At 45.6% G+C, this 25,971-nt stretch overlaps 1 protein-coding gene across 4 annotated transcripts in view; it reads left to right on the forward strand.

Moving 5' to 3' along the window:
• PLEKHG1 (pleckstrin homology and RhoGEF domain containing G1) overlaps nucleotides 1-25,971 on the forward strand; it is a 232,272-nt gene that overhangs the window by 90,397 nt on the left and 115,904 nt on the right. The window contains exon 1 of one of the 4 annotated variants that reach the window (XM_058735638.1): nucleotides 546-966. The exons of the other annotated variants lie outside the window; for them this stretch is intronic. Within the exon in view, the coding sequence (XP_058591621.1) occupies nucleotides 849-966 (118 nt within the window). The 5' untranslated portion in view covers nucleotides 546-848. Of the gene's footprint in view, nucleotides 1-545; nucleotides 967-25,971 lie in introns of those variants that run through there. 4 annotated transcript variants of the gene reach the window in all.

Raw genomic sequence — 25,971 nt, forward strand, 5'->3', positions numbered from 1 at the left:
CCAAAGTCGAGACACTTAACCGACTGAGCCACCCAGGCACCCCTGGAATCAGTTCATTTTTAAAGAGCCTTTGAGGGGCACCTGGCTGTCTCAGTCCGCTAACAGGTGCAGCTCCTGATCTCAGGGTCATGAATCCAAACCCCACATTAGGTATGGAGCCTACTTAAAAAAAAAATAAAATAAAACAGAACAAAATGAAATGAAAAGCCTTTGAGAGTTTACATGATTGGGAATTTTTATTAAATTCCCTTAACCAACTTCCCTCAGCCACAAAAGCTGACATAATTCTGCGAAGTGAACATTCAGAACAGTAGAAATGTTCCTCATATATTGTGAAGGAATTCCGTTTGTCTAGGAGAATGGTTCTCCCTGGAAGAGTAATTGTCCCAAAGCTGCAGTTCAGGAGAGAAATGGGATGGGAAGAGAGAAAGAGACTGGAAAGGTACATGCCTCCCCCAAGTCCCTCCCCCCCCCTCCACAGCCACTTTTAAATGTTAAAAAACGAGACTTCTTTAAGGGAAAAGGGAAGAATAAAAAGAAAGTTCCCTCGTGTGGAGGAGCTTGGCCCTTGTGTCGTCCCGACGGGCCCCTCCCGTTGCTTGGCTCTGTTCGCATCCCTCCTTTTTATTTCTGCATTGTCTGCTTTTCTCGTCCCATCTCCCAGACTTTCCCTGGGCCTCCCGAGGGAGGGCTAAGAACACCAGCTGAGGAGAATGTGGGTGCAGGACGAAGGCAGTGGAGCTGCCCAGACCTGTCTGCCTTGGGTGTAGTTACCTGGTCCTGCCCCAGCCTGACGGGGCTGTCCACCCCTCCCCGTCTGGCAGCAGGGCCGCGGCTGCCTGGGGAGCATGCTGTCCGCGACCATGGTGGGGACTCTCATCCGAGGGTGGAGGAGTCGAAGCTCCCCTCGAAGGGCTGAATCCAAACCCCTTCTTCCACGGAGCCGAGATGGAATTCTGACTCAGGGTACGTTCGTGACAACTCGGCCGTGACCGTGTGATCTTTTTTTTTTTTTTTTTAGGGGTTCGGGAAGGTGATGAGGGTCTTACGAGCTTCCCCCACCTCCAAATAGCACTGACAAACCTAACGTCTGTTTTTCTTCTCCGGTTATTGTAAATTATGGCCAGCTCACCTGTGGAAGTTTTGTTTTTCTACTTTCCTATCAAAGACGCAGGTGCCTTCAGTAGGCACCCAGGAAAAGGGCATTATTTCTACCGTACTCTCCTGCCAGAGCTTTCATGTTGAGATATAATCCGTGTTCTGTGATATTTGTATTTGACCCGTAAGACGTGTACGGGCTCTTGGCAAATTCTAGTCTAAATCATGCCACTGTGTTGCCTCTGCTGTGGGAAATGGTAAAACAAGGTTAGCTTCTGGGTTTCCTTATTAACTGTTTTTGTTTTCTGTTACTCTTGTTTGGAGGCCACGATGGAACGAGTGACCGAAACGTACCTCTCCTGTTCACTGAGTTCAAAGGGTTATTGTGGCCTCTTCTGAAACAAATTTTCATTAGAACGCAATACTCCTGAAACACCTGACCTCATTCGGTTCTGTCTGGACCTTGAACTTTTTAATGAAACTTATTGAGAAAGGAGCTCTTGGGCCTTTGCTGATGATTGACCTGTGAGAGCACAGAGCCAACACACAAAGCAAGTATGAGCCCAGCGGGAATAAACTCCCAGGGGCTTTCTGAGCTGGCCTGCAGCCCCTCAAAATGCTTTTATCTAACCCACAGCCCTGGGAGCTTTCTAAGCAGTCGATGCAACTGTTCTTTCGTTTCAACGAATACGTGTCAAAAGTCGATATGTGCCGGGCGCTTCTCTAGATAACTGGCATGCTCTGATCTGTAGCTGACCTACGATTGAGAGGTACAAAAACTAAATGCTGCCGTTTGTTTTGTTCTGACGGTGGTTTCCAGCTGGACGTTTCAGGCTGATCGCGCTCAAGAATCAAGCCAAGAGGTGGTTTTGAAAACAGTCTGATAAGTATCCTTTGCAAGATAGTAAATGAGTTATTTTATCAGGCCTGCAAAAGATAGAAGGCTCCTCTGTGTTCTAAACTTCCAGTAGGATTAGTGATCTTTTGTGAAACCTAGGTATGTAGTAAGAAGTGTGAGTCATAGTATTGCAAACATTGATCAGCTGTTTCTGCTCCTGGTAAGTTTATTTAACAATAATCAGAGCTTTACAAGATGACAGAGTCATATGCAGCCTGTGAGGGACGGTGGGGTTTTTTTACAGGTTTCTTGAGATACAATTTACATGCTGTACAATCCACTCATTTAAAGGGTACGATTCAGGGGTGCCTGGGTGGCTCAGTCAGTTAACCGTCTGACTTAGGCTCAGGTCATGATCTCGCAGTTTGTGGGTTCAAGCCCCACATCAGGCTGTGTGCTGACAGCTCAGAGCCTGGAGCCTGCTTTGGATTCTGTGTCCCTCCCTCTCTCTGCCCCCGCCCCCACTTGTGCTCTGTCTCGCTCAAAATAAATAAATGTTAAAAATATTTTTTTTTAAGTTAAAGGGGACAATTCGGTTGTTTCTGGTATATTACATTGTTCATGTTTTTAAATTATAGTAAAATACATATGACATAAAATTTGCCACTTTAACTGTTTTTAAGGATACAATTAAGTAGCATGAATTACTTTCACAAATTTATGCCACTCCACTGTCTGCCACTCAAATATTTTCATCACGCCAAACAAAAATTCTACAACCATTAAACAAGAACGATTTCTCCCTTGCCTCCACGCTTAGTAACCTCTCATCTACTTTCTGTATATAAGTTTACCTCCTTATTTCATATAAGTAGAATCATGTAATATTAGTCCTTTCACGTCTGGCTTATTTCACTTAGAATAACGTTTTCAAAATTCATCCATAGCATGTATCAGAACCCTTTTATGGCTGATGCAATGGTATGTTTTAAATCCCTCCTATTTTATTCTCTATCCCTTAAATATACTTGAACTTTAAAAAAAATTTTTTTTAACATTTATTTATTTTTGAGAGACAGAGCATGAGCAGGGGAGGGGCAGAGAGAGGAGACACAGAATCCGAAGCAGGCTCCAGGCTCTGAGATGTCAGCCCAGAGCCCGACGCGGGGCTTGAACCCACAAACTGTGAGATCAGGACCTGAGCTGAAGTCGGATGCCCAACCGACGGAACCACCCAGGCACCCCAGTATACCTGAACTTCTAACCTAGTCAGGAAGGAATCTTCCAGTATTCTCAGTCTGATGATATTTTTACATTTAAGTTATTTAAAGCATGAAGAGACTCAGGAGCTTACTGATTTCCAGTTCTTTAAAGGTAGGGCCATAAATTGATCTTTTCAAAATCTTCTTATCCTAATGTTCAGTCCAGGTCCTGACACAGAGTAATCAGTCAATAAATTTCTCTTCAGATGGACTGATGAATGGTTTTTAAGGTTTTGCTTTTAGGTACCAGGAAAAAGATTTTAAATAAAAAAGAATCTGGTTTAAAATTTTTTTTTAAAGAATATGGTTTTTATGCTTTATTTCTTTATCCTCTGGAGCAATGATTTTTCTTTTGACATAAAAACTGATAGTTATAATCAGGGCACCGGGGTGGCTCAGTCAGTTAAGCCCCCTGACTCTTGGTTTCGGCTCAGGTAATGATCTACCAGTTCATGAGTTCGAGCCCCGCATGTGGCCCTGCACTGACAGTGTGGAGCCTGCTTGGGATCTTTTCTTCCCCACTTTCTCCCTCTCCCTCTCCCTCTCCCTCTCCCTCTCCCTCTCCCTCTCCCTCTCCCTCTCCCTCTCCCTCTCCCTCTCCCTCTGCCACTTCTCTGGTCACACACTCTCTCTCTATCAAAATAAATACATAAGCTAGGGCACCTGGGTGACTCAGTTGAGCGCTTGGTTGAGCGGCCGACTTTGGCTCAGATCGTGATCTCGCAGTTCATGAGTTTGAGCCCCACATCAGGCTCTGTGCTGACAGCCCGGAGCCTGGAGCCGGCTTCAGGTTCTGTGTGTGTCTCCCCCTCTTGCTGCTCCTCCCCTGCTTGTGCTCTCTGTCTCTCTCTCTCTCTCTCTCTCTCTCTCTCTGTCTCTGTCTCTCTCTCAAAATAAATAAACATTAAAAAAATAAATAAACTTTAAAAAAAGTAATAGTTGTAATTATTTCACACTCCATAGAACCACAAAGTATGGAGCGTGGATCTGTTATATAATGTAAATATTTCACTGTGAAATGGTAAAAGTTGACTCAAGAAATCTGGCAACACCTAGTTGGCATCTTTCGTGAATGTTTAGTGATGTCTTTTAATGGGAGTGATCGGAGTGTCCCAACGCTGAGCGGTGTGACCTGAGACGAGCCTTTTCAACGCACAACTGCCCTCGGCCTTGCCTACCTGGTTGTTCTTTCTCAGCGCTGAGCTCAGGAACTGAGAGCAGACTGAGGCGGAAGCCACGACGACGCCTCTAGAAACCCTTTTACACCTCCCGGGGGGTAAGGAATCTGAAGGCCGAGGCAGATTTGGGTGATTTCACGGTTTTGATCTTTAAATACAGACATAACTATACTGGTGCCAGCTCTGTCCAAATAAAGTCAGGATGCGTACCTTTATCTGGGGGCAGCCCCCCACTCGGCACGCTGAAACCAGCTGTGATTGTGCTTGGACTGTTGCAGACGTCGTACAGGACAGGGGAGGAAGGTTGAGGACAGCTATCACAGGCTACCTTTGCTGTAGGTGATTTCCCCACCCCCTTTCTCAAAATCTAATCAGGGATGAACAGTTGCAAATTTCAGGTCGCAACTAAGTTGTGTGCTTTGTTGAGAGAGATCGTGTTCGTTTTAGTTCATGCCGTTATTTCGGAAATGTTGCTCTTTGTGGAAGCCCCTTGACCACCTGAAGGACTTGACTGTGATGCAGCAGGAGCATTTATTCCCTTTCCCTGTGGTCCTCCCTCCTCACCTAGACGATGAGCCCGGGGAGGGCTCCACGGCTTGATGCTCTCTGAATCCACCATGCCCAGTGTCCTACGTAGCGTAGGCACTCGATGACTGATAACCGGTGACTTCAGAACCGTGAAATGCAAGGTGTTATAAAGCAGGGAGCCTGGTTTTCATCTATGGCCTGTGTAATCTGTCTTGATGCTTTGTAAGGCATACCAGGTACTTAAGTTATTACTGCTTTTTACATTTCAAAGGCAGACAGGGCTGCCATTGGCCTAAATATAAAATAATAATTTCTGACTGTGGAGCTATACACCCTGTAGTCGAAAAGAAAGCCCTTCCTTCCTCATTTCTCAGTGACAGCCTGTAATCATCTCTGAGTAATTTTTAAGATTCTTTCTAAATCACCATTCCCTTCGTTATGTCGGCTGGAACAGCTTCTCCTTGCATCAGTTGGAGTGATTCTCATTCCTTCCCAAGCCCAGCCACCCACCTGGTAAGAAGAGGTCGCTGTAAATCTCAGCCAACGTTCTTTTTCCACAATTATGCTGGGTAGAAAGTCAGACGATAAAGTCAGATAACCCACCAAATACTTATTGAGGACCTCGGAGAAGTTTCAGGTGGCTGTTGAAGGGTTGTAACTGAGTTCTACCCAAACCTGATTTCCTCATTCAGCTCTAGCATAGACTTGAAGGAAGAGAGACTGTGTGGGTGCCTCTGGGTTCCTGTCCAGCCAGGACGTGGCCCATTTCTTTCTTTAGGACTGGGTAGAATTTGAAGACGCCTGGTCAGGCTTCTATAAATTCCAACTGGAATGTTCAACCTTACCCCATATTTGGCCTAGCAACTGTGGGCATGGATAAAATGAAAACTGAGAAATTGTGCATCGCTCTAAACAAGTCAGTCAGAGAAAGACAAATACCGTACGATTTCACTCCTATATGGAATTTAAGAAACAAACCAGATGAACATAGGGCAAGGGCGGGGGAAGAGAGGGAGGCAAACCATAAGAGACTCTTAACTACAGAGAATCAATCAACTGAGGGTTGATGGAGGGAGTTGATGAATTGACGGAGGGTGGGGAATGGGCTAAATGGGTGATGGGCACTAAGGAGGACATTTGTTGTGTTGAGCACTGGGCGTTGTATGTAAGGGAGAAATCACTAATGTTTACTCCTGAAACCAATATTATACTACTTGTTAACTAACTAGAATTTAAATAAAAACTTCAAACAAACAAACAACAAAAAAAGAAAAAAAACGGCACATCACAGCTTGGCGTATGGTTTGCGTATAACTAAAAAGTATTTTATCTTTGTAAGCCAAAATTCGTATTAACCCCCTGTGTAATTAATAGTAATGACTAAATATGACAGTAACACTTTAGAATGATGCTTACATCCGTCGTTGTTTCCTGATAGAATGTAACAGGCTCTTATAGTCTGACCTATACTAATTTTTCTTAGTTTAAACGAGCCATGTAAACCTTTTCCCATATTTGCCCATAATTAACTATGCAATTACCACTTGATAAGAGCCCTTTATTTTAACTAGAATAATCATAGGGCTTATAATTCAGTAAATATTCCCTGAGCAACCACTATGTGTAAGACTAACAGGCATGCTAGAAAGATAAAAGAATTACTAAGGCTTGTCCTTTCTTTATTGAGGCATAATTGACCTGTAACATTATATCAGTTTCAAGTGTACTGAAACTGTATTCAATATTTGTATATATTGCAAAATGATCACTCTAAGTTTAGTTGACATCCATCACCGTATACAGTTACAGAATTTTTTTCCCTTGTGGTGATAACTTTTAAGATCTATCTAAAGCTTACCCTCAACTTCAAAAGAGCGTTTATGATCTAGGGAAAACAAATGTAAAGAAATGCAACAAATATAATATGAATAGACAGAATTAAGTATAATATGAATAGACAGAATTAAGCGCTAATCGTTATCCGAGAAACAAATGATTAATTTTAAGAGACATAGAGACGCATAATTTTAAGAGAGCATAGAGTTTCCCAAGTAAGTAGAACTTAAATTGGGCCTTCCAAACCATTGAGGATACTTTCAAGTCTGAGACTGAAGGCTTAAGAAAGGAAATATTTGCTCTTGTTACACTTCCAGTCTCTTTGATCTCATGAAGGTTCTGCGAGGTCAAAGTGAAGATTTGAAATCAGTTATATACTCTGAGGAACAATTATGTTATATAAGCAGATTCAAAGGCCCCAAGTACCCTGTGATCTCCATATTCACAGAAAGTGGGAAGCATCCCAAGGGCAGGCACTAGACTGAGCAAAAAGACACAGATGTGTGAAAAGCTGTGGCCTTAGTGAGCAACATTGAGTTGCCCAGTATGGCTGCAGTTCTGGACCAGACCCTGGAAGGCCTGACTGCCCAGATAAGGAGTTGGGCTGAATTTTCAGACCAGAGGAAACTACATCAAGCTTTCCTGGCAGAGGGTAACCTACATCCTGAGTTTTAGAGGAGAGCCATGAGGAGAGATGGTTTGAGGGAGCAAGAGATTGGATTTAGCAAGAGTCCTCAGGAGGTTATTGGAATGAGTCAGGTCAAAATCACGAAAGTAACGGGAGAGATGGGATGGAGAGAAGGGATATAAACTTAACCGATTCTATGTTATGGCCTGTGGAAAAGTTATCATGGCTGTTCTTGATGGGGCTCTGTTGTCTCAACGATTGTACCTGTGGGATTTTAATTACAGAAATGACCCAGTAACAACACAGACAGACTAATGCCACTCAAAGGAGATGTTTTATTACTTAGATTTCCCGAAAGGAGGGCCACCTGGGAAGCACCAATGTCAGTCGGGAGGCAGAAAGGAACCAGAGGAAAGCCTAGGCCCAGCCTTTATTGGGGTTGCCCATGCAAGGCAGGGCAGGCTAAACAGCCTTGGATTGGCTAGTTCGAATAATCCCAGCAGGCCTTGGTGGGACATGGGGATTGTCCCTCGCTGTCTGGCCCCTGACCCTGGGATGAGTGTGGAGCAGGAAAGTATTGCTTTGGTACCTAAGAGTTAGATAAAGAGGTGCTTCCGAGTACGGGCTCTGGATCGCAGGGGAGACGTAAACCACTTTGGCTGTTAGTTTGGCCCTGTAATTAACGGATGCCAAGTAGGCGAATACAGAAGCTAACAACACACAAGTTAGAAAATTTATGTACCAGGACGCTTGGCTAAATTTTTTTCGTGCTTGGTCTCACTTAATCCTCTCAGCAACCCGCAGCAAGTGCTCAGTTGTCCCCATTTTACGCATGAAGCGACTGACATTGTGTGACTTAATCACTGTCTTCTCCCTTCCTGGAAATTGCTTCTTGACTTTTGGCTTCTCTCTCTCTCTCTCTCTCTCTCTCTCTCTCTCTCTCTCTCTCTCTCTCTCTCTCTCTCATCATTCTAACTCTGGGACTTGGAAGCTCTCATGTCAGCAAACAAAGCCCTTGGCACGTTGCTCTCTCCCCAGCATCATCAGTCGATGATCCTAACTGCCTATGGAATAATCTCTGAATTCCCTGGGATAGACCGTGAGGTCCTGCATCAGTAACTGCCCTGTTTGGTCACAGTCCAACGCACGTCCTTGGTTCATGCCAGCTACTCCCCGTGAGTTCTCTCTCTTCACAGCCGCCATGGCTTTGTTCTCTTAGACTCAGCCGCCTTCTCACCCCCTCTTTCCGTGACTCTTCACACGTCACTTGCCTGAGGAGTCAGCTCAGGGCTCAGCCTCTGTGGGAAGACGTCCACGCGTAAATCATGCATCTCCGAAGCCTATACTTTGCGCCAGCTGTGAGGGGGATGTGGAGCATGAGAGGCCCAGGTCAGGAGTTCAGGGAGGTCGTGACTCGTTTGACAGGCAGAGTAAAGTGGAAAAAGATGCAAAGAACACGTCAAGAAAATGGGGAGTTAGACGCTGTTCCCCACCAAACCGGCACCTCTTTGTACGTAGTTATTACTTTGCTTGTCTTCATCTTTCTACCGGCTTCTGACTGTTTGCCGGGGAGCTTTGACTCTCCAACAGGACAGTGGGCCCTCAGAGAGAGGCACCTCAAGTCCAGTCATAAGAGACTTTGCCGAAGGAACATGGCGGAAACTGTTTTCTCTCCCCCGTGAGTTCGGTTCCGCGTGGACAGTCTCCGTCCTCTTGCGCAGAGCTTTGCACAGGGAGTTATCAGAGCCATGGGAGATGTCTCTGTCCCGGCATCAGACCGGCTGGTCCTGAGGCCACTTTTGCCGCTTCCCAGGTGTATGACTTTGGACATTACGGAATCTCTCAGTGCTTCCCTTTTCTCAAGTGCAAAATAGGGGTGCTAGCAACGCTTACCTCTTAGACATGTGAGAATGACGTGCGTTTTAACAAATCTGCAGAATGGCCCCTGGCACACGGTGAGAAATCGGGAAGTGTCAGCTCTCATTATTAGCTGGTACCGTGCGGTCCTCGTGACTGAATCCTGTCTTTTAGATGCGTTCTGGTCAATTCCTAGTAACCGGAGCTGCCTAAACTTCCACGTTCTCGCTTCCATCTATCTTCCGTGCTAGGAAGTCTTTATAAAACCAAAGTTTAAAAACTTCGGCATAAACATTTCCTCTGGAATACTAGAGTTATTGGTATTTCATGATTCCTACGTTGACATTTTAATGGCCAACAATGGCTTTAAAAGAATTGGGAGGACACACAGCATCTGGTAGGCTCCATATTGGAGTTCCTGTTGTGTTTTTGTTTCCATGTGAACCTTATTTTTTCAAAAGTTTATAAGCCTTTTGCTCCATGGTGAGATTCAGCAACAAGTTTCCGTTCCAAAGAACAATATTTGTTCTACTTGAGAATTGACCCCGGTTTCCATTCTGGTTACAGAGAAGTTGCTCAATGCGTTATGCTCTCGACCTTGAATTGAGCTTGACGTTTTTGCATATGTACTTTTTCATATTTGGCCGTTTTGAGAAACTCCTCAAAGACTGTAAATACAGCACATTGTCCTTTGTCTTTTTGTTTGTTTGTTTGTCTTTGTCCTTTGGTTTTTAGCTGCTGAGTCGTCGCCTTTAGTTGGCCTTTATTTGCGCTACGGATGTAGAAAATGTGAGGCATTTACTAGAAATATTCAATCACTCTGTAGTTTCTGTTCTACAGGCTAGGATCCTTGACTGCAGAAAGTATTTCTTCCTCACAAAGGAAACTTCTGATTCCCCTTCCTGGAAACTTTAAAGTACAGGGCAATGGTTGAGAATACTGACACTAGACTAAGCAGATCTGATGGAACCCTGGCTTTGTGCTCAGCCGCAGCAGCACCTGGGATGCGTTACATAGCTCGCATGAACCTCAAACTGCCCATCTTTGAAATGGGGAGAATCAAGTTCTTACAAGGACTGAAAGAAACAGTGCCTTTCCAGTGCTCACAACAGTGCCTGACAAACGCAAGTGCTCAAATGTTCACCGCTGTTGTTTTGCAAAGATCTGACCGTCCGGTTTCTCTGATGAATTCTATCTGGTTGCTGAAGATTTCTGGAAACGAAATGTGCCCTTCTTGAATGGAGGGGGGTTTTGTGAGGAAATGTCTGTACAGTAACCAAGTGTAGTCACAGTACTTAGGAAGAGAGAAGGGAGAAGACCCATCAAAATAATAATTCAGATTTAGAATTTTCACCTTAACGGTGTGAATTGATGGTTTTCTTGGCGACTTTCACAACCAATTGGGTGAACTTGGGGCACCCTATATAAGTTACGCAGGGAGTCCGGAAAACTGGTTATCAACCTAAAATGGTGTCAAAAGCCCTGGCTGTGTATCGAGGCTGTGATGAGGACGAATTGAGTTTACAGAAAATGTTTTAGAACCACTTCCCTCTGTAACTATTTTTAAAAGGCCACATGTCCTTTAAATTATTTCTTTGATGATTTCAGTTGAAAGTCGAGGAAGCGTGGCAGTGAAATTCACCCTAAAACCAAGAGACCCTCAGTAGCGCCGTGGGCGGGAGCAGCAGAGGGCTTCGTGAGCGAGGACTCTCCTCCTCTCCCCGAAGCCACGAGCCACTTCAGGCCTGCAGGGCTACTGGGCCGGCAGCTCTGGAATAATCTGCAGATTCCAGTTTGAAGTCAGAGGATGACATTTAGACGCCTTAATCTTGCGCGGAAGCGCTTTGAATAACTAGTTACCCGCATACCGATGCACATACACTTCTCCCTTCTTTGGGGACACATCAGTGCATGTTCCCCGTGGTCTGTTTTTCTTCAGCCCCGTGGAGCTCACTTTGTGGCTGCGTCCCTGAACAACATCTCTATGCAAAATGCACGGAAGGAGTCTTAAGCCGACCAGAGTTTGAATTATGAATCCCTGATTCATGAGCATATTTTTGCCAGCGCTTTTTTAAGTCCAGAGATACAAAACTCTGTGCAGGAGAGAGAGGTCTCAAGGGAACTATTTTAAAGGTATTCTTAGTGTGCGTGACACGGAGTCCGCTGACGGTATGTGATGAAGGTTTTCGAAATCCACTTGAAAGCTTTTACAGAGATGGCTTTCTCTTTACGTGTTATTAAAGAGAAGACTTTGTTGTATTTCAAAGGATAAAATTACAAGCTGAAATAGAATGTAGTTGATGGTTTGATTCTGAAAAAGTAAGGACCATCACAATTTGTAAATTCTTGAACTTAAGAAGAATGCATCAAACGGTACATTTCCAACCACTTGGACCTACAGAGCAATTCAACACACTGTAGGCAATGGAGAGAGCACTGAACTTGGAGTCAGGCCTGCAGTTCTCAAGCTCTGTGCCTTGGGCAGTTCATTTGAACGCTGTCCCAGTGTCCTCAGAATCTTTGTGAGGTGGCCAAGCTTAGGGCACCAGCCCTTGAAGGAGAGAGTCCCAGGTGGGCAGGGGTGTTTGGGGGGAGGAGGTGGGGTTTTCAGGACACTCCACTGGGATGAGTAGGGATGCCCGGGGGACTGGGGGGGCTGCACCAGTGTGGTCCAGGGCAAGCTTCTCCTATTTCAGAGCCCTGCCTAGGGCTGGCCCTGGAAGGGGGGTGGGGGGGAGCTCTCCACAAAAGTTCTGCTTGGTCATTTGGAATTCAGATGACCCCAGCGGGGGTTGTACAGTGGAGGGGAGTTTGGGTCCTCTGCCTAGTGAAACATCTGTTTACTCTGGCTGGCCTTGCTGCTGGGAGATTCACGCCAACGGATCCCCACCATGCAAAAGGAAAATGCTGCTTTTGGTTTCTAATACCAGAGCGGCGTTCTTAGGGCGAATAATCAAATATGTCACCCCATCATTACCTGCTTAGGAAAGTACTTCTGGGATGGACTCAGAGAATCTGCTTCTTAGGAGCTTCTGAAGACATTTTGTTCTTCTTGTGGGCTGCTGCTGCTGCTTTTTAAAAAAAAATATTGCAGCTAAAGACCAAATATTGGCAGACGCATCAAACGGGGAGGTCAGTTGTGAACTACCTTGTGTTATGTCAATTTTGAAAGATAGTTGTTAATGAAGGAAGTTGTTGGCCTATCCGTGGTTTGACTTCTTTTTTTGTTTTTAATTTTTTTCTAGTGCTTCTTTATTTTTGAGAGAGATAGAGCACAAGCAGGGGAGGAGCAGAGAGAGAGAGAGGGAGACCCAGAATCCAAAGCAGGCTCCAGGCTCTGAGCTGTCAGCACAGAGCCCGATGCAGGGCTCGAACTCACAAACCACGAGAGCGTGACCTGAGCCAAAGTTGGATGCTTAACCAATTGAGCCCTTTGGGCGCCCTAGTTTGACTTCCTAACCTGACTGTATATGATGAAAATAAGATACACAATAAAACCTTACCTATTCCAGCTAATTAAAATATTCAGTTTTAATATTTTCAAATATACATGTATGTGTGTGTGTGTGTGTATGTGTGTGTGTGTGTGTGTGTGTGTGTGTGCGTGTGTGTGTGTATACACATACATACAAGAATGGTCAAGGGAGAATACTTGGGGAACCTTTAATGACTTTAATGACTTGGTATAAGACTAACTTATAATGAATACAATAATGGGGGCTTCTAAAGATTACTTTTAATTTGATTATAATTTTTAAGCATAGTCTCTGGAAAAAAAAATCTTTTAAAGGTCTTTTTCTCAAGGAGAGTCTTATTTAAGTACCACCAGATGGTTCGACACTGGCAGTCGTGTTCATTGTCTTTACATCTCCCTTTTGTTTCTTCCCTTTGTACTTATGTCCTTTCCAACCAAAGTGCACCTTAAAACTAACGAAGTTCGAATGACCTTCATGATCTGGACTGATGTCAGCATCCTGGTTTTGTTTCTGTCCTATCGTCACGCAAAACGTTACCATTGGGGGAAACTGGGTGAGGGCTACAGGACACCTCCTTGTATAGTTTTTTGTTTTCTTGCCGCTTCTTATGGACTTAGGCTTATTTCAAAAAATAATTTTTTCTAGGTAATGTTCTTTAGAACCCTTACCTGAAAGTCTAGTGCCTAGCAGGTATTCTGAAAAGGTGCTTTGGTTCAGTAAGTGACTACCGAGTATTAAGTCCTGGGAGGTTTTGTGGGTGACCTTATAATTACCTCATAGATGTTGATGCTCCCTAAATGCCTCTTGAATGTCATGCTCTTTAAATCCCCTTGCTAATGGGGAAGAGAGAGTTCTGGGTTTGAGATCTGTCTACTCACTCGGGTCATGCCATTTCACCCTACCTACCTGCCTGAGCAAATGGGCTAGTAAATAACCCTTGGGCTCTGTTAAATAATAGGAGCAATGATGTTTAAAGCTGGCTGGCACTCTGGGCACACTCCATGTGTGCCAGGCTCGGTCAACCTTACACTCATTAAATTGCATAAGCCGCTGAACGCCCTGTGACAACACGAAACACTAAGCAACTTTAAACGTGGCAAGTTTAAACAATAATTAAACAATGTCCCTACTTTCAAAATAGTTCACTCTACCGGGGATCGTAATGAAAGATCCTCTTTGGAGCAAATAAACAAAAAAGAGCCTTTTGAATTATAATGCAAACAAAAGAAAACTTTGAAATGGTCCCATCGTCCTTTTCTTCCGAGAGTAAATACTGGCAATTATTCATGACCCCTGCTTCTTTTGCTAAAACTCCCACTAGGGTTAGCGTTGAAAGAGCCAAGCGTTAGATTATAAGTTTTTGGTAAATAGCTCAGAGTGAGAATAATGCTCACTATTGGCAATAAGCAGGATCGCATCATTTCAGGTCGGTTGGATACAGAGGTAGGTAGGGTCATAGTGAAGTACCAGCATTATAGTGAATCGTGATGCAGTGTGCCTGCTGGCCAGAAAGAAGCTTCCAGATGTCTCAGCTAAACTAGAAGGAGGAGGGCATCCCATGACTGTATCCAGGACTGCTCTAGCAGGCCTCCCAGTCTCCCTCAGGCTCTCGCTGTTCTGGAGCAGCTGGTAGCCACCATTTACTGGGAAGATACAAAGTGAGAAGAGCCAAAACCTCATTCTGGCTCAGAGAGTGACTGACGAGGTCATTGGTTCTTAAAATGTGTTCCCAGGACCAGAAGCATCAACACCATCTGGGAACTTGTGAGAGATTCTCAGGCCCCACCCCAGACCCACAGAATCACACTCTGAGGGCGGGTCCGAGCAGTCCGTGGTGAGCAAGCCTCCTGGGTGATTCTGATGGTGAGAGCCACCGGCCTCCCTTACCTTGGGTGATCTTCTTCCCAGGCTTTAGTTTCTTCCTCTACAAAATGAAAGATTTATAGTAACTGTTTTCCGAGGCCCCTCTCTAAACTTCCAAGGCCCACGTCCCAAGCTCTCTAATTCTATAAATCTGTGGTGTGAATGGACACATCCCGCAGAATTGCATAGTGAGAAAGAGGGCAGGCTCTGAAATCTGACCACCTGGGTTCAAATTCTGGTGCCACAACTTGGTAGCACGGTACACGCAAGCAGCCTACTGAAGGTTCCCGTTCGTGAAGCTTTCTTTAGGAAGGCGTCGGTTGTGGTTACGGATGCATGTAACACCGTGTTATAACTAGAAGAAAATGAATATAATGCGTTTAGGGTTATTTGCGTCTGGGGTTCTTTTTAATCATTTGACGGTAGTCTATCCATGAGGGGAAGAAAACTAACGTGATTGGATGCCTCCTGGTGCCATGCCCCGTGGTGGATTTAAGTCCCCTATCACTTAAATCAAATGGGAACCCTGTGAAGTAAGATGGTCCCTGATTTTAAAGGGACCGAGTTTCATTGAAATTCAAGTCCATGATTGTACGGTAAGTTATAGATCCGAGATCTGAAATTAGGTATATTTCACTCCATAATTCACCCTTCAGCAGCACTAGGTTAGCCATTAGATCTTTAAAATACAAAGTAACCAGCTGAATAAATCAAATAAAATATAAACTAAACTTTCAGCCACAAGACACAGACATCTTTTGGCTCTTCACCAGCGTGACCGGACAACACGGTGGTTCTCAAAAGCTCCAGTGCGTGGAGCACCTTCTGAAGGACACTGGCAACTTGTGACTATCGACAACACTTCTCTCCTTTGTGCCTGCAAAAACCAAAGGACTTCACCTAGATGGGTGTTTTAAATTTTTTTTTTCAACGTTTTTTATTTATTTTTGGGACAGAGAGAGACAGAGCATGAACGGGGGAGGGGCAGAGAGAGAGGGAGACACAGAATCGGAAACAGGCTCCAGGCTCCGAACCATCAGCCCAGAGCCCGACACGGGGCTCGAACTCACGGACCGCGAGATCGTGACCTGGCTGAAGTCGGACGCTTAACCGACTGCGCCACCCAGGCGCCCCTAGATGGGTGTTTTGACCTTCAGCGTTCTCCCTGTCTGTGTGGCCTTCATATGAGAAAATGACTGGTGTACTTGGAAAGGTCCCAGCTGCCAGGGAGGGACAGCCACGCCCAGGCTTTCAGACTCACGACAAAGAAAATCATACTGCCTCTCTCCTTAGAGACCTCCTTCCCAGAATTTAAAGATCAAAGCAAGTTAGGAGACACAGAATTATCTATAAGGGCTTTTAGATTTTGACTCAATACCTGAAATATTTTATTCTGTCCATTAGAAAAGCCCTATTCCACTTGAAGGGTACTTCTTGTAGTATTTCTTTTTTTTAATCTAGAAAATAGGGGCAGCCGGGTGGCTCAGTCGGTTGAGCGTCAACCAGCTCAGGTCATGAGCTCACGCTTCATGCGTTCGAGCCCCTCATTAGGCTCTGTGCTGACGGTGTGGAGCTTGCTTGGGATTCTCTGCCTCCCTCTCTGTCTGCCCCTTCCCTACTTACATGGATGCTCTCTCCTTCTCTCTATCCAAACAAATAAACTTAAAAAAAAAAGAAAAAAAAGAATCACTTTAAGAAAAAAATATCCTAGTGTTTGGGGCCCACCTTCCAGACAATATGCCATTTTTAAAATCGTGTCTGATGTTTGTTTAATATCATGATTTTAGGAGACTTGCAGAGTTTTGTGTGGCATTTTTGCATAGTTGAATGTATTTGGTGCCATTCAGTTTGCTTATTTATATATTATTATTTCTGACAACGTAACTCAATTAATTTCAAGTGTTATTAGTTTGACTGACTTAGTAGAATCTTCACTTTGGCGATTTTCATGAGTGATTTTAAAAAGATTTTAACAGTAGCCAATATTTATTTTCTATAGGCCCTTGAATTTCAGGGTTGAAAGTATCCTCAATGGTTGGTAATCCAACTCCATTTTTTAGCTCTTAGGATGCTAAAACCCCATCTTAGTTGGTTCTTGGAGGAGAGGGAGGAGACAGCAGGTTCCCAAGCATGAACCCCTAGTGTCCAACCAACCTCTCTGGCCCCTGCGGGCGGATGTGTCCACAGCACAAAGGTTCTCTTAACTTTACCTTTGCTTCACACAAAATCTTTGTGTAGTTTCCTTGCAGTGGAATTGGACCGATCTCATGTGGGTCTAAAGGGCCCCTCTCGTCCTTCTAGAACCAGCCCAAGTATGAAACTGAAGCGAATTTTCCTACAAAGTCCTTTGCCTCTGACTCCAACCTTTCTGACTAGTTCTATTTATAAGCTTCTGTCCCCCTTTTGGGGAGCCTAATTTTAAGCGTTTGAGGTCTCTAATTTTTCACTGACCCCATAAGCTTTTCCTCTTTGGGGTGGTGGAAGAGGGGAGGTTGAGGGAGAGGTTTGGGAGCTGGTAACAGACTTGAGCCCCTTCCCCCCCCCCCCGAAATAATGACCCTCAACCTTTACAATGACAAAAATCACTGGGGAGTTAGTGACCAATGCCCATTCCAGGCTCTGTCCCTAAAGATTCCGATTTAGTGTCAGGGCCCAGCAATCAGGTTGCTTATTGAAAACACAAGCTGATGGTGATTGTATTCATCTACTCAGGCTCACGTACAGGATACCCCAGACTGGGTGCCTTAAATGACAGACATTTCTTTTCTCCCATTTCTGGTGGCTGGAAGTCCAAGGTCAGGGTGTCAGCAAGGTGGTCTCTGGTGAGGCCTCTCTTCCCCACTTGTGGACAGCAGCCTTCTCTCTCTGTCCTCACACGGCCTTCGCTTTGTGTGGGAGCAGAGAGAGAAAAAGACCTCTGTTGTCTTTTCTTCTTCTTAAAAAGACTCCAGTTCTATCAGATTAGGGCCCCACCTTATAACCTCATTTAACCTTAATTAACTCCTGAAGCCCTATCTCCCAGGGCACTTTGGCCTTCACCGTGAATTTGGGGACAGGGAGGACACATTCCAGTCTATAACCTTATGAGGTGCTGTGCCCTGCAAAAATGCTGGTTTAGAGTGTGGACTAACAATCACAGAATTCATTTGCCAAGTATTTGGTTGACAAGACCATATGGTAACTGGTGTATTAAAATATCTAAATACATTAAAATCCCTGAATTTCTACAAAAGAATGAAATGCAAAGTATATCTGGAAGGTGTGCTGTTAAAACACTCATTTTCATGAATTATACACGGTTTAGCTCATCTTCAAGAGGAACTTTTTAAAAATTTTTTAATGTTTATTTTCGAGAGAGAGAGAGCACAAGTAGGGAAGAGGCAGAGAGGGAGGGAGACACACACTCCAAAGCAGGCTCCAGGCTCCGAGCTGTCAGCACAGAGCCCAAGCCTGGGCTCGAACTCGCGAGCCAGGAGATCGTGACCTGGGTCAAAGGACGCTTAACCGACTGAGCCACTCAGGCACCCCTAGAGGAACTTTTTTAAAAAATAAAACTATGGAATGGGATTTATTGACACAGAAGAGAGAAAGAATCCTCAGCTCTCTAACCCTTTCTTCTCTCAGGCTTTCCAGAGAAGCATCCCAGAAAAAAGACAAGGGTGCCAACCTGTCCTCACTTGGCCTGGAGTGGGGTTTCCCCAGACTTGCTGTGGCCCTCACCGTCAATGTCTAGGCCCACCTGAGCCTGAACCCCCCGGGGCTGCGGGGGGGGGGGGGGCGGTGGGCAAGCTAGGAGGTGTGCTGAAAACGCGTGGCCTCGTAAACACGTTTCACAATTGTGCAATGTAAGCGAGTTAAGTAGTCTGAAGTTTGTTAGACTTACTTGATCCACTTCAGTCTAGAATCTTTTTCCCTCAGGGAAGCTTTTAGCTTTCGGCTTTTCTGCCACATCAGGATTAGGGGAAAGTAGCTGGTTTTGTTTTCCTATCCCCTCACCCATTCCCTCCTCCTGGTACTCCTGAGGGAAGATATCACATATCAGAGACATTTCTTCTTCAGAAAGACTTGGGTATGCCCGCAAATCCTCACTGAGGCCTCTGTGTGTTAAAATTTTTATCTCCAGGGTTCAGAAAGAAAGAAACACTGGTAAAGGGTGCAGGATGGGGTTTTTTTTCCCCCTTTCTAGGAAAAATGCAGATGATTAACTCATGCCTCTGGGTGTCTCCTTAAATGCTCAATATCAAAATGCACAAATGCCCTTCCAAGTTAGGGGGACTGTTTATTCCTCCCATTTTCTTGCCCAATCTTACAGCCTTTGTTTATTTTGATGGTACTGGGATCTCCACATTTTTTTTTTTTTTTGGTGTTAAACCTTATTTATTTTGAGCGAGAGAGAGAGCAGAGGAGGAGCAGAGAGGAAGGAAGAGAGAGAGAATCTCAAGCAGGCTCCGCGCTGTCGGTACGGAGCCTGACGCAGGGCTCAAACCCACGACCCGTGAGATCATGACCTGAGCCGCCATCAGGGGTCAGAAGATCAACCAACTGAGCCACCCATGCGCCCCTGGGATCTCCACTTCTAAGTCTTAACTTCTGCCCTCTTATTTTTATTTTGAGTTACAACAGAAGTAATGTTTTATGAAGCGAGGATATGATATGTTAATGTTGACATTTAGAGCCGACCTTGGCTTGTTCAGAAGAGTATCACCAACAGATTCCCCGCTTCCATAGCTGTACAAGGGTCTGTAGATGGCAGGGACCCCCACGTGTTGCCAGAGCATGGAGTGTGGCATCCTTCTGGGGCCACGGTTTTTGTCTTCCCGTCCCAGGGCTTTTAAATGTCAAAAACTTACGATACCAGTTATTCGCGCGTTTGGTTTGGCAGAATTACCGATTAAATTGTTTCTCCTGTCGCAGTTCCTTCACGGAGGACCCTGCACAAAGTCTAAACTTTACGGCTTGGTTTGCGGAGACCTGGAAGGGGAAAGGTTTTGATTAATAACAGGGGTGGAAAAACAAAAATGAGAGCTGATGAGGTTAAGTGGTAAAGACAATTCCAATTTCCTGACCTGCGAGGGACATGTTCCTCGTCCTCCACTGTAAACCTTTGCCCACACTCCCCTTACTAAATCTTTCCGTGGTGGTTTCTCGTCTTATGGCACCTCTTCCCCCTCAAGCTTTTAGAGAGAAATGACAAGTGATATTTTAAATTCTTTATGTTTCATGTTTTAATGTTTATTTTTGAGAGAGAGAGAAAGAGAGAGAGAGCGAGCAGGGGAGGGGCAGAGAGACAGGGAGGCACAGAATCCACAGCAGGCTCCAGGCTCCGGGCTGTCAGCACAGAGCCCGACATGGGGCTCGAACTCACGAACTGTGAGATCACGACCTGAGCCAAAGTCGGACGCTCAACGGCTGAGCCTCCCAGGCGCCCCACTTTACGTTTCATTTTTATATGACTTACAAACCGTCGAGAAGTAAAGTGTCCTTGCCAGATTATTTCCGGTAATCTGGTCATTCTAGGACTACTAACCTAGTATGCAGTGTAGTCTTCAAATGGGGTCGTGTATGTGACTCAGAGTCAAGTGCTCCCAGGCTCCAGGGCCAGGCAGGTCATGGAAAGGGGTGAGGGGACGTGCGCAGTACTGAAAAGGGTGCTAGGGACCGGGACAGACTGGGAAAGCGCGCAGCCAGCGTAAAGGGAGCAAGCTCAGCACCCCCATGGCTGCTAAGCAGGAAGGTACCACCAGTGGTAACTGGCGTTAGTTAATTGTTCCTTTATTTGCTACTCTCCTTTCCCAAGTTAAAAAAAAAAAAAAACAACAATCTGGATTTTTATGGGAAATATCCTGATGTTAAAAATGTTGTTCATCAATTGAAAGGAATTGAAAGAAAGTCTTCACCTCACACTCTACCTGCTCAGCCTCAGATCATAGCTTCCAGGGGAGACTCACGCCAGGCCTCACCAGCCCTGGGGGTGTGGGTCAAGTCACGTTAATTAAAAGACTAAACCTTGCCGGTTCAGTGTCCCCACCAGGACAGGAAGAAGACCTCATCTCCTTTCCGTCGACTCCTTTCCCTCTATTTCCCTCCCTGGCTCCCTGTTCCCCCTGCCTGCACTGTCACTGCCCTTTGTCCAGAATGCCTCCCTTCCCAGGAGCCCCTGCCCTGAGACATCTAGAGTCCGCGGTTGGCCATCCACCCCCCCGTCCCAAGCTGCTGGTGCTCACCTCTCTCTCTCTACGGGGAAAGGGTTCCCTTCCTCTTATGTTTTCTTCCCTTCCATAGAAGAGCCCCACAGCTAAGTTGCTTGACATGTTACAGCTGCCCTCTCCTTCCCTTCCACTCTCTCTTTCTCTCTCCTCCTCTGTCCCCCTCTCTCCACCCAATTTCCACGGAGGCTTGACCAGGACACTCATTACAGTGAATTTGTTCTAATCACCATGATTGCATGTGTGGAAAGTATACGAGCTCCTAGGATAATTTAGAACTAGCCATGCTTGTCATTATCTGTGTGTTATAAGAGCATAATTTTTGCAGTCGTATGGTTACATTGACTTTTACGTTACCACTATTCCACTATTCCAGGAGCGTCTTTGGGCAGGTACTCAGTAGGGATGCAACCCCAAATTATATACTTCTGTGGTAAAATGTGCTATTTCATAATCTATGTTCTAACCCGGTCTCCAGAATTGTAATTTTGCAGAAAGTAGAGATGATGTCGGTGAGTAAATAGAAAGCATGGTCTACTGTCAGATGATGTTGTTAAATATTCTTGTGGGGAATTTCTGTTGCTCTGTTGAGCGAAGGGACCCGCACAAATTCTGTCACATAAGGGATCGTAGGTAATTTTAAGCGATTTCCCTATACAAATGCCACATGCTCCTGGTGTTTGCGTCGATTCTTGGTTATCTGACCATAATAGTGGGGCCACATTTAAGATCCTCAGATTCTGTGAGAGCCTCAAGAGACACTGTGTGTGGCGTTAAGAAGTGGGTCATCGTGTCAACATACCACCCAAAGCCATGGACTCTTAGGCTTATAGATTTTAGAAGCGTTCTTAAATCTCGTAGACTCCTGCGTTTTCATTGGGGACCTAGAGAGAGGTTGGTCACTTGCCCAAGAGGACACAATTGTCAGTGGAGCTGAGATTCCACACATCTCAACTCAGGGCCTTGTGTCCTTTCCACCCATCATTTCAGGAGGAGCAAATGATGGTTTGGATTGCACAGAATAAGTTCCGTTGGGGGAGTGATTTTATTCTCACACCGCTAGGGTGGTAACCGACGATCCTTGTGAAATTAGCTCCCCGGTACTCTCGGGGCAGCTTAGTTCATTGGCGTCTGCCATCTTGTTATGTCCTAATTGTCACAGACTCCCCAGCAGATGTCATGTTTGGAGGCACACCCGCACTAGGAAGTTGTCCCTCACTTTGTATCTCCTAGGAAAGGTGACCCGCTGGTCCTGGGAAGTGCTCAAGGGTCAAATGCACGCAGTCAATCCCTAAGCCCCCTGGAAGTAGTAAAGACAAACAGAGTGGGGGGACCCCCTCCCCCATTCTGTCCTTTGGTGACCCTTCTTGCTTTAGGCCTCCTCTGATGTTCATTTTAACCTGATTATACTTGGATAAAAATGCTGGGCAGGGACATTTACAGCGTGATACGCCGTAACCATACCTTACAAGGGGCCCTGTCCAAGTGATCGGGCAAGGACGGAGTCACGGACACTGCCCTGGCAGCTCCACCCAGTGTCCGGAAGGGGCGGAAGAAGAGTCGAGAAGAGAGGGGCTGGTACATTCAGATGGGAGGATGGGATCACCCCAGAGTAGGGAAAGAAACTAGAACATACTTTAATAAGAAGTATGCAACCCTAGTTACTTAATGCAACAGTATATTTGTAAACGAGGTTGTCCGGGGGCAAAAATGTCTGCTCCAGTGGCCACGGTGGGTGAAATGGAAAGTATACCAGCAATTTGCACTTACGGGACTTGCAACCACCTGGATGGTCTCTCTCTTCCCTCTGCCTGGCTTCCCCAAGTTAGCTTCTTCTCAGCCTTCAGACGTTAGTTGACACATCCCTCCCACAGGGCCGCTTTCCTGACCGCCCCAAACCAGGTATGGTCCCCCTTGATGTGTTTCCATTGCACCCTGTGCTTTCCTTGCATAGCACACATCTCATATAGAATTCATCACTCCTTCATGTGATTGTCCAGGGTCTGTCTCCCGGGGCCACATTCTGTGTCTTTTGGAGACGGGGTGTTGTTGCTGCCTCTAAAAATATGGCCTAGGAGGAGCAGGGAGAACATTTACTCCCCAGAGGGATGGTGTCTTTCTCAACACTTTTTACAGTAGTAAGTTGGCATAAAGATTAAAATTCTGAAAATACTTTGGTGGAAGCCATAGGAAGGCAAGATCTCGAGACTCGTGGAGAAGGTGGTCACAGGGTGATGCCATTTTTAAGCACACTCTCCACAGCGCAAGGGACAACAAGCCATTCCCACCCCACTGAACCCTGCCTCCGGGAGTCACTTAGGGTACTTATTCAATAAACATCTGAATGAAGAGGCAAATACGAGTGGGAGACCTGATGGCATCTCAAATAATCAAGGAACTTCAAAATGGGGGGTGAGGTGTGATCTGTCTTAGGTTTCCTGAAGTGGTCCTTGCAGAAGTTCAAGAACTTCAGCTAAAGGTGAGAAAATACTCTAAAGAGTAGGACCGCCCAAAGTGTAATGGACTCTTGGAGCAGGGATCAAATCGCCAGTAACTAACAGGACCCAAGCAGAGACCGGGCCTCTCTGGGGAGCTACTCTTAAGTGATTGTTTAAACGCCAGATAAGGGATTCGATTAGAAAAACTCAAAGTATCTTTCCAATATTGATGTACTGTTATCCGAGGATTAAAATCCATATATCCCCTACTCAAAAATAAACTCCATAAAGGCAGGAATTGTTAAGTGTTCATTGGTGTATCTTTTTGTGCTTAAGACAGTGCCTGGCACATAGTAGCTCCTTAATAAATATGGCTGAGGCAATGAATTATATCAGTAGACAGCAAACTCAAAAATATATTTCTGGCATAGAGTAGGTTCTAAGCAAATGTGTATTTCATTGAGATGAATCAAGCAGGCCATAAATCAAAAAAGGGCTTACATTTGACAGTATTCCACCCAGTAAAAACCTGATGGTCAGCATTCTGACTAAGCATGGGAAGTCCAACTGCTATCAGCTTTTCAGAGCAGAGGTTCTGGAGTTAAGTATGAAATTGTAGGGGCATCTGGGTGGCTCAGTTGGTTGGCCTTCCGGCTTCGGCTCAGGTCATCATCAAACAGTTTGTGGGTTCGAGCCCCATGTTGGGCTCTGTGCTGACAGTGCAGAGCCTGCTTAGGATTCTCTCTCTCTCTCTCTCTCTCTCTCTCTCTCTCTCTCTCTCTGCCCCTTCCCTACTCACGCTTTCTCTCTCCAAATAAATAAATTTTAAAAATAATTAAAAAAAAAAATTGTACCAGCCAGGGACCTGGCAAGAAACTGAAGTAGCTCAGCTGGTTCAAATGGAGGTTGTGTTTTTTTTTAACGTTTATTTTTGAGAGACAGAGAGAGAGCAGGAGTGGGGGAGGAAGAGAGAGAGAGAGGGAGACCCAGGAATCCAAAGCAGGCTCCAGGCTCCGAGCTGTCAGCACAGAGCCTGACGCGGGGCCCGAACCCACTGACCGTGAGATTATGACCTGAGCCGGAGTCGGATACTGAATCAACTGAGCCACCCGGGCACCCCTCAAGTGGAGATTCTAATGAAGGGGTTACTTTATTAACGGTGGTGTGACCAAAGGAGGCAGCAAGGGTGTAAAGGACCCAGAGACTGAAGCAACAGCAGGCAGCCCGACACCGTTCTTGGAGACACCCCACAGGGACCCCCAAGGGACACAGGAGCCCAGTGAGAGCCAGAACCATGGAGGCTGGCTGCCACCAGACCCCTCATCAGCCAGGGCGTGGGAAGAAATGCCCCCCACTTTCCCTCTCCTCCTACCTCATGATATTGGGGCTTCCGGTGAGCCAAACCCAGCTTAAAGCCAGCTGGCAGGGGGCAGAGGGCGCAGACCTGGGCAGAGCAGGGCAGAAAAAGATCGGGGGGAGGGGGTGTGGAGGCGTCAGCACATGGAAATAACTAGCACATAAATTAACTTTGTTCTTCCGCTTTGATTCCACGAGCAATACATATTCATTAAAGAAAATGTGGAGACTAAATCAGTGGGTTAATGAGGGGTCTCCCCCACAACCCCACCTCTCAACCGCCAGTATGAATATTCTGGCTTTTTCTCCTTTTTTTTTTTTTTTTCTGTTTTTCTTTCCTATGCTTGTATAGGATTCAAAGATTTCTATTCAGAATAAACCAAAGTGAATTGGGTTACACTTGTTTCTTGGCCTAATTAGGATTAAACCTGTAGCCGAACAGAGAGCTCTGTTTCCCTTCCTTTGTTCTCTCAACATAAACAAGTTACTTCATGTATCTCTGTGGGAACTAGGAAGCAGGCAAGCGCCTAGACTCACAAAAACTTCCAGCAAATTTGGCTCTCCGCCTGGTTACCAAGTAATTAAATGTAAGACGAAGGATGAGTCCAACGGAGCTCACTCTCCAAGACTGAAAGGAGAACCTAAGTGAAGGCCGCCTCACGGAGCTCGATTTTACCGTCAACATGAAGGTACCATCCAATGTTAATATCGCTTGAAGGGCAGCCTGAAAATAGGAGCAGAGGCAGGTTAGGAAAACGGAGCAGGTGCTTATGTATAGTTTCTAGTGACAGCTGATGCCTAACACTCCTCCCACCTGTCATTAACTATCTAATGCTCGTCCAGTCCCGCTAGGCAGGAACGTCCAGAAGGCAGAGCCAGCGTCCCTTCACCGGGCCAGCACAGAACCTGGTGTTGGCTAGGTCCCCAGCCCAGTGAAGGGGGGTGGTTGTTACTGTTGAAGTCGAGAAAAGGTGTGAAGGGAAAAGAAAGGTCAGCAGGTGGTTGCTGTGTGTGTGCCGAAGCTCTAACAGGCAAAGATCAGTACCCACAGTAACAGGTGGGTGTTTAAGACCCTTGTAATAATATCATCTCACTCAGCAGCCCTCATTGCCTTCTTTAGTTAAACAAAAAAAAGAAAAAAATCCTGGAAAGGAATAAATTGTCGCAACTCCTTGAGAGAAGACTAAGTTCTGCTTTTCTGGAATGGGATCTATCTTTGGCCTTTTATAAAGTTCTGCCTGGATGGGATTGGGCTCGTGACTCGGTGCCGGAGGCCAAACGAATAGCTCATCCCACCCCACTTCAGTTCTAGACATTAGATCGCCTCCCCGGTAATGAATCCATTTGCTCTGACAGGGTAAGCCCTCAGCCCCTGTGACACTGAAGGTGGCCTTGGGATTGGGGGAG

The sequence above is a fragment of the Neofelis nebulosa genome, chromosome 6 (genome assembly GCF_028018385.1).
Source record: "Neofelis nebulosa isolate mNeoNeb1 chromosome 6, mNeoNeb1.pri, whole genome shotgun sequence".
NCBI lineage: Eukaryota > Metazoa > Chordata > Mammalia > Carnivora > Felidae > Neofelis > Neofelis nebulosa.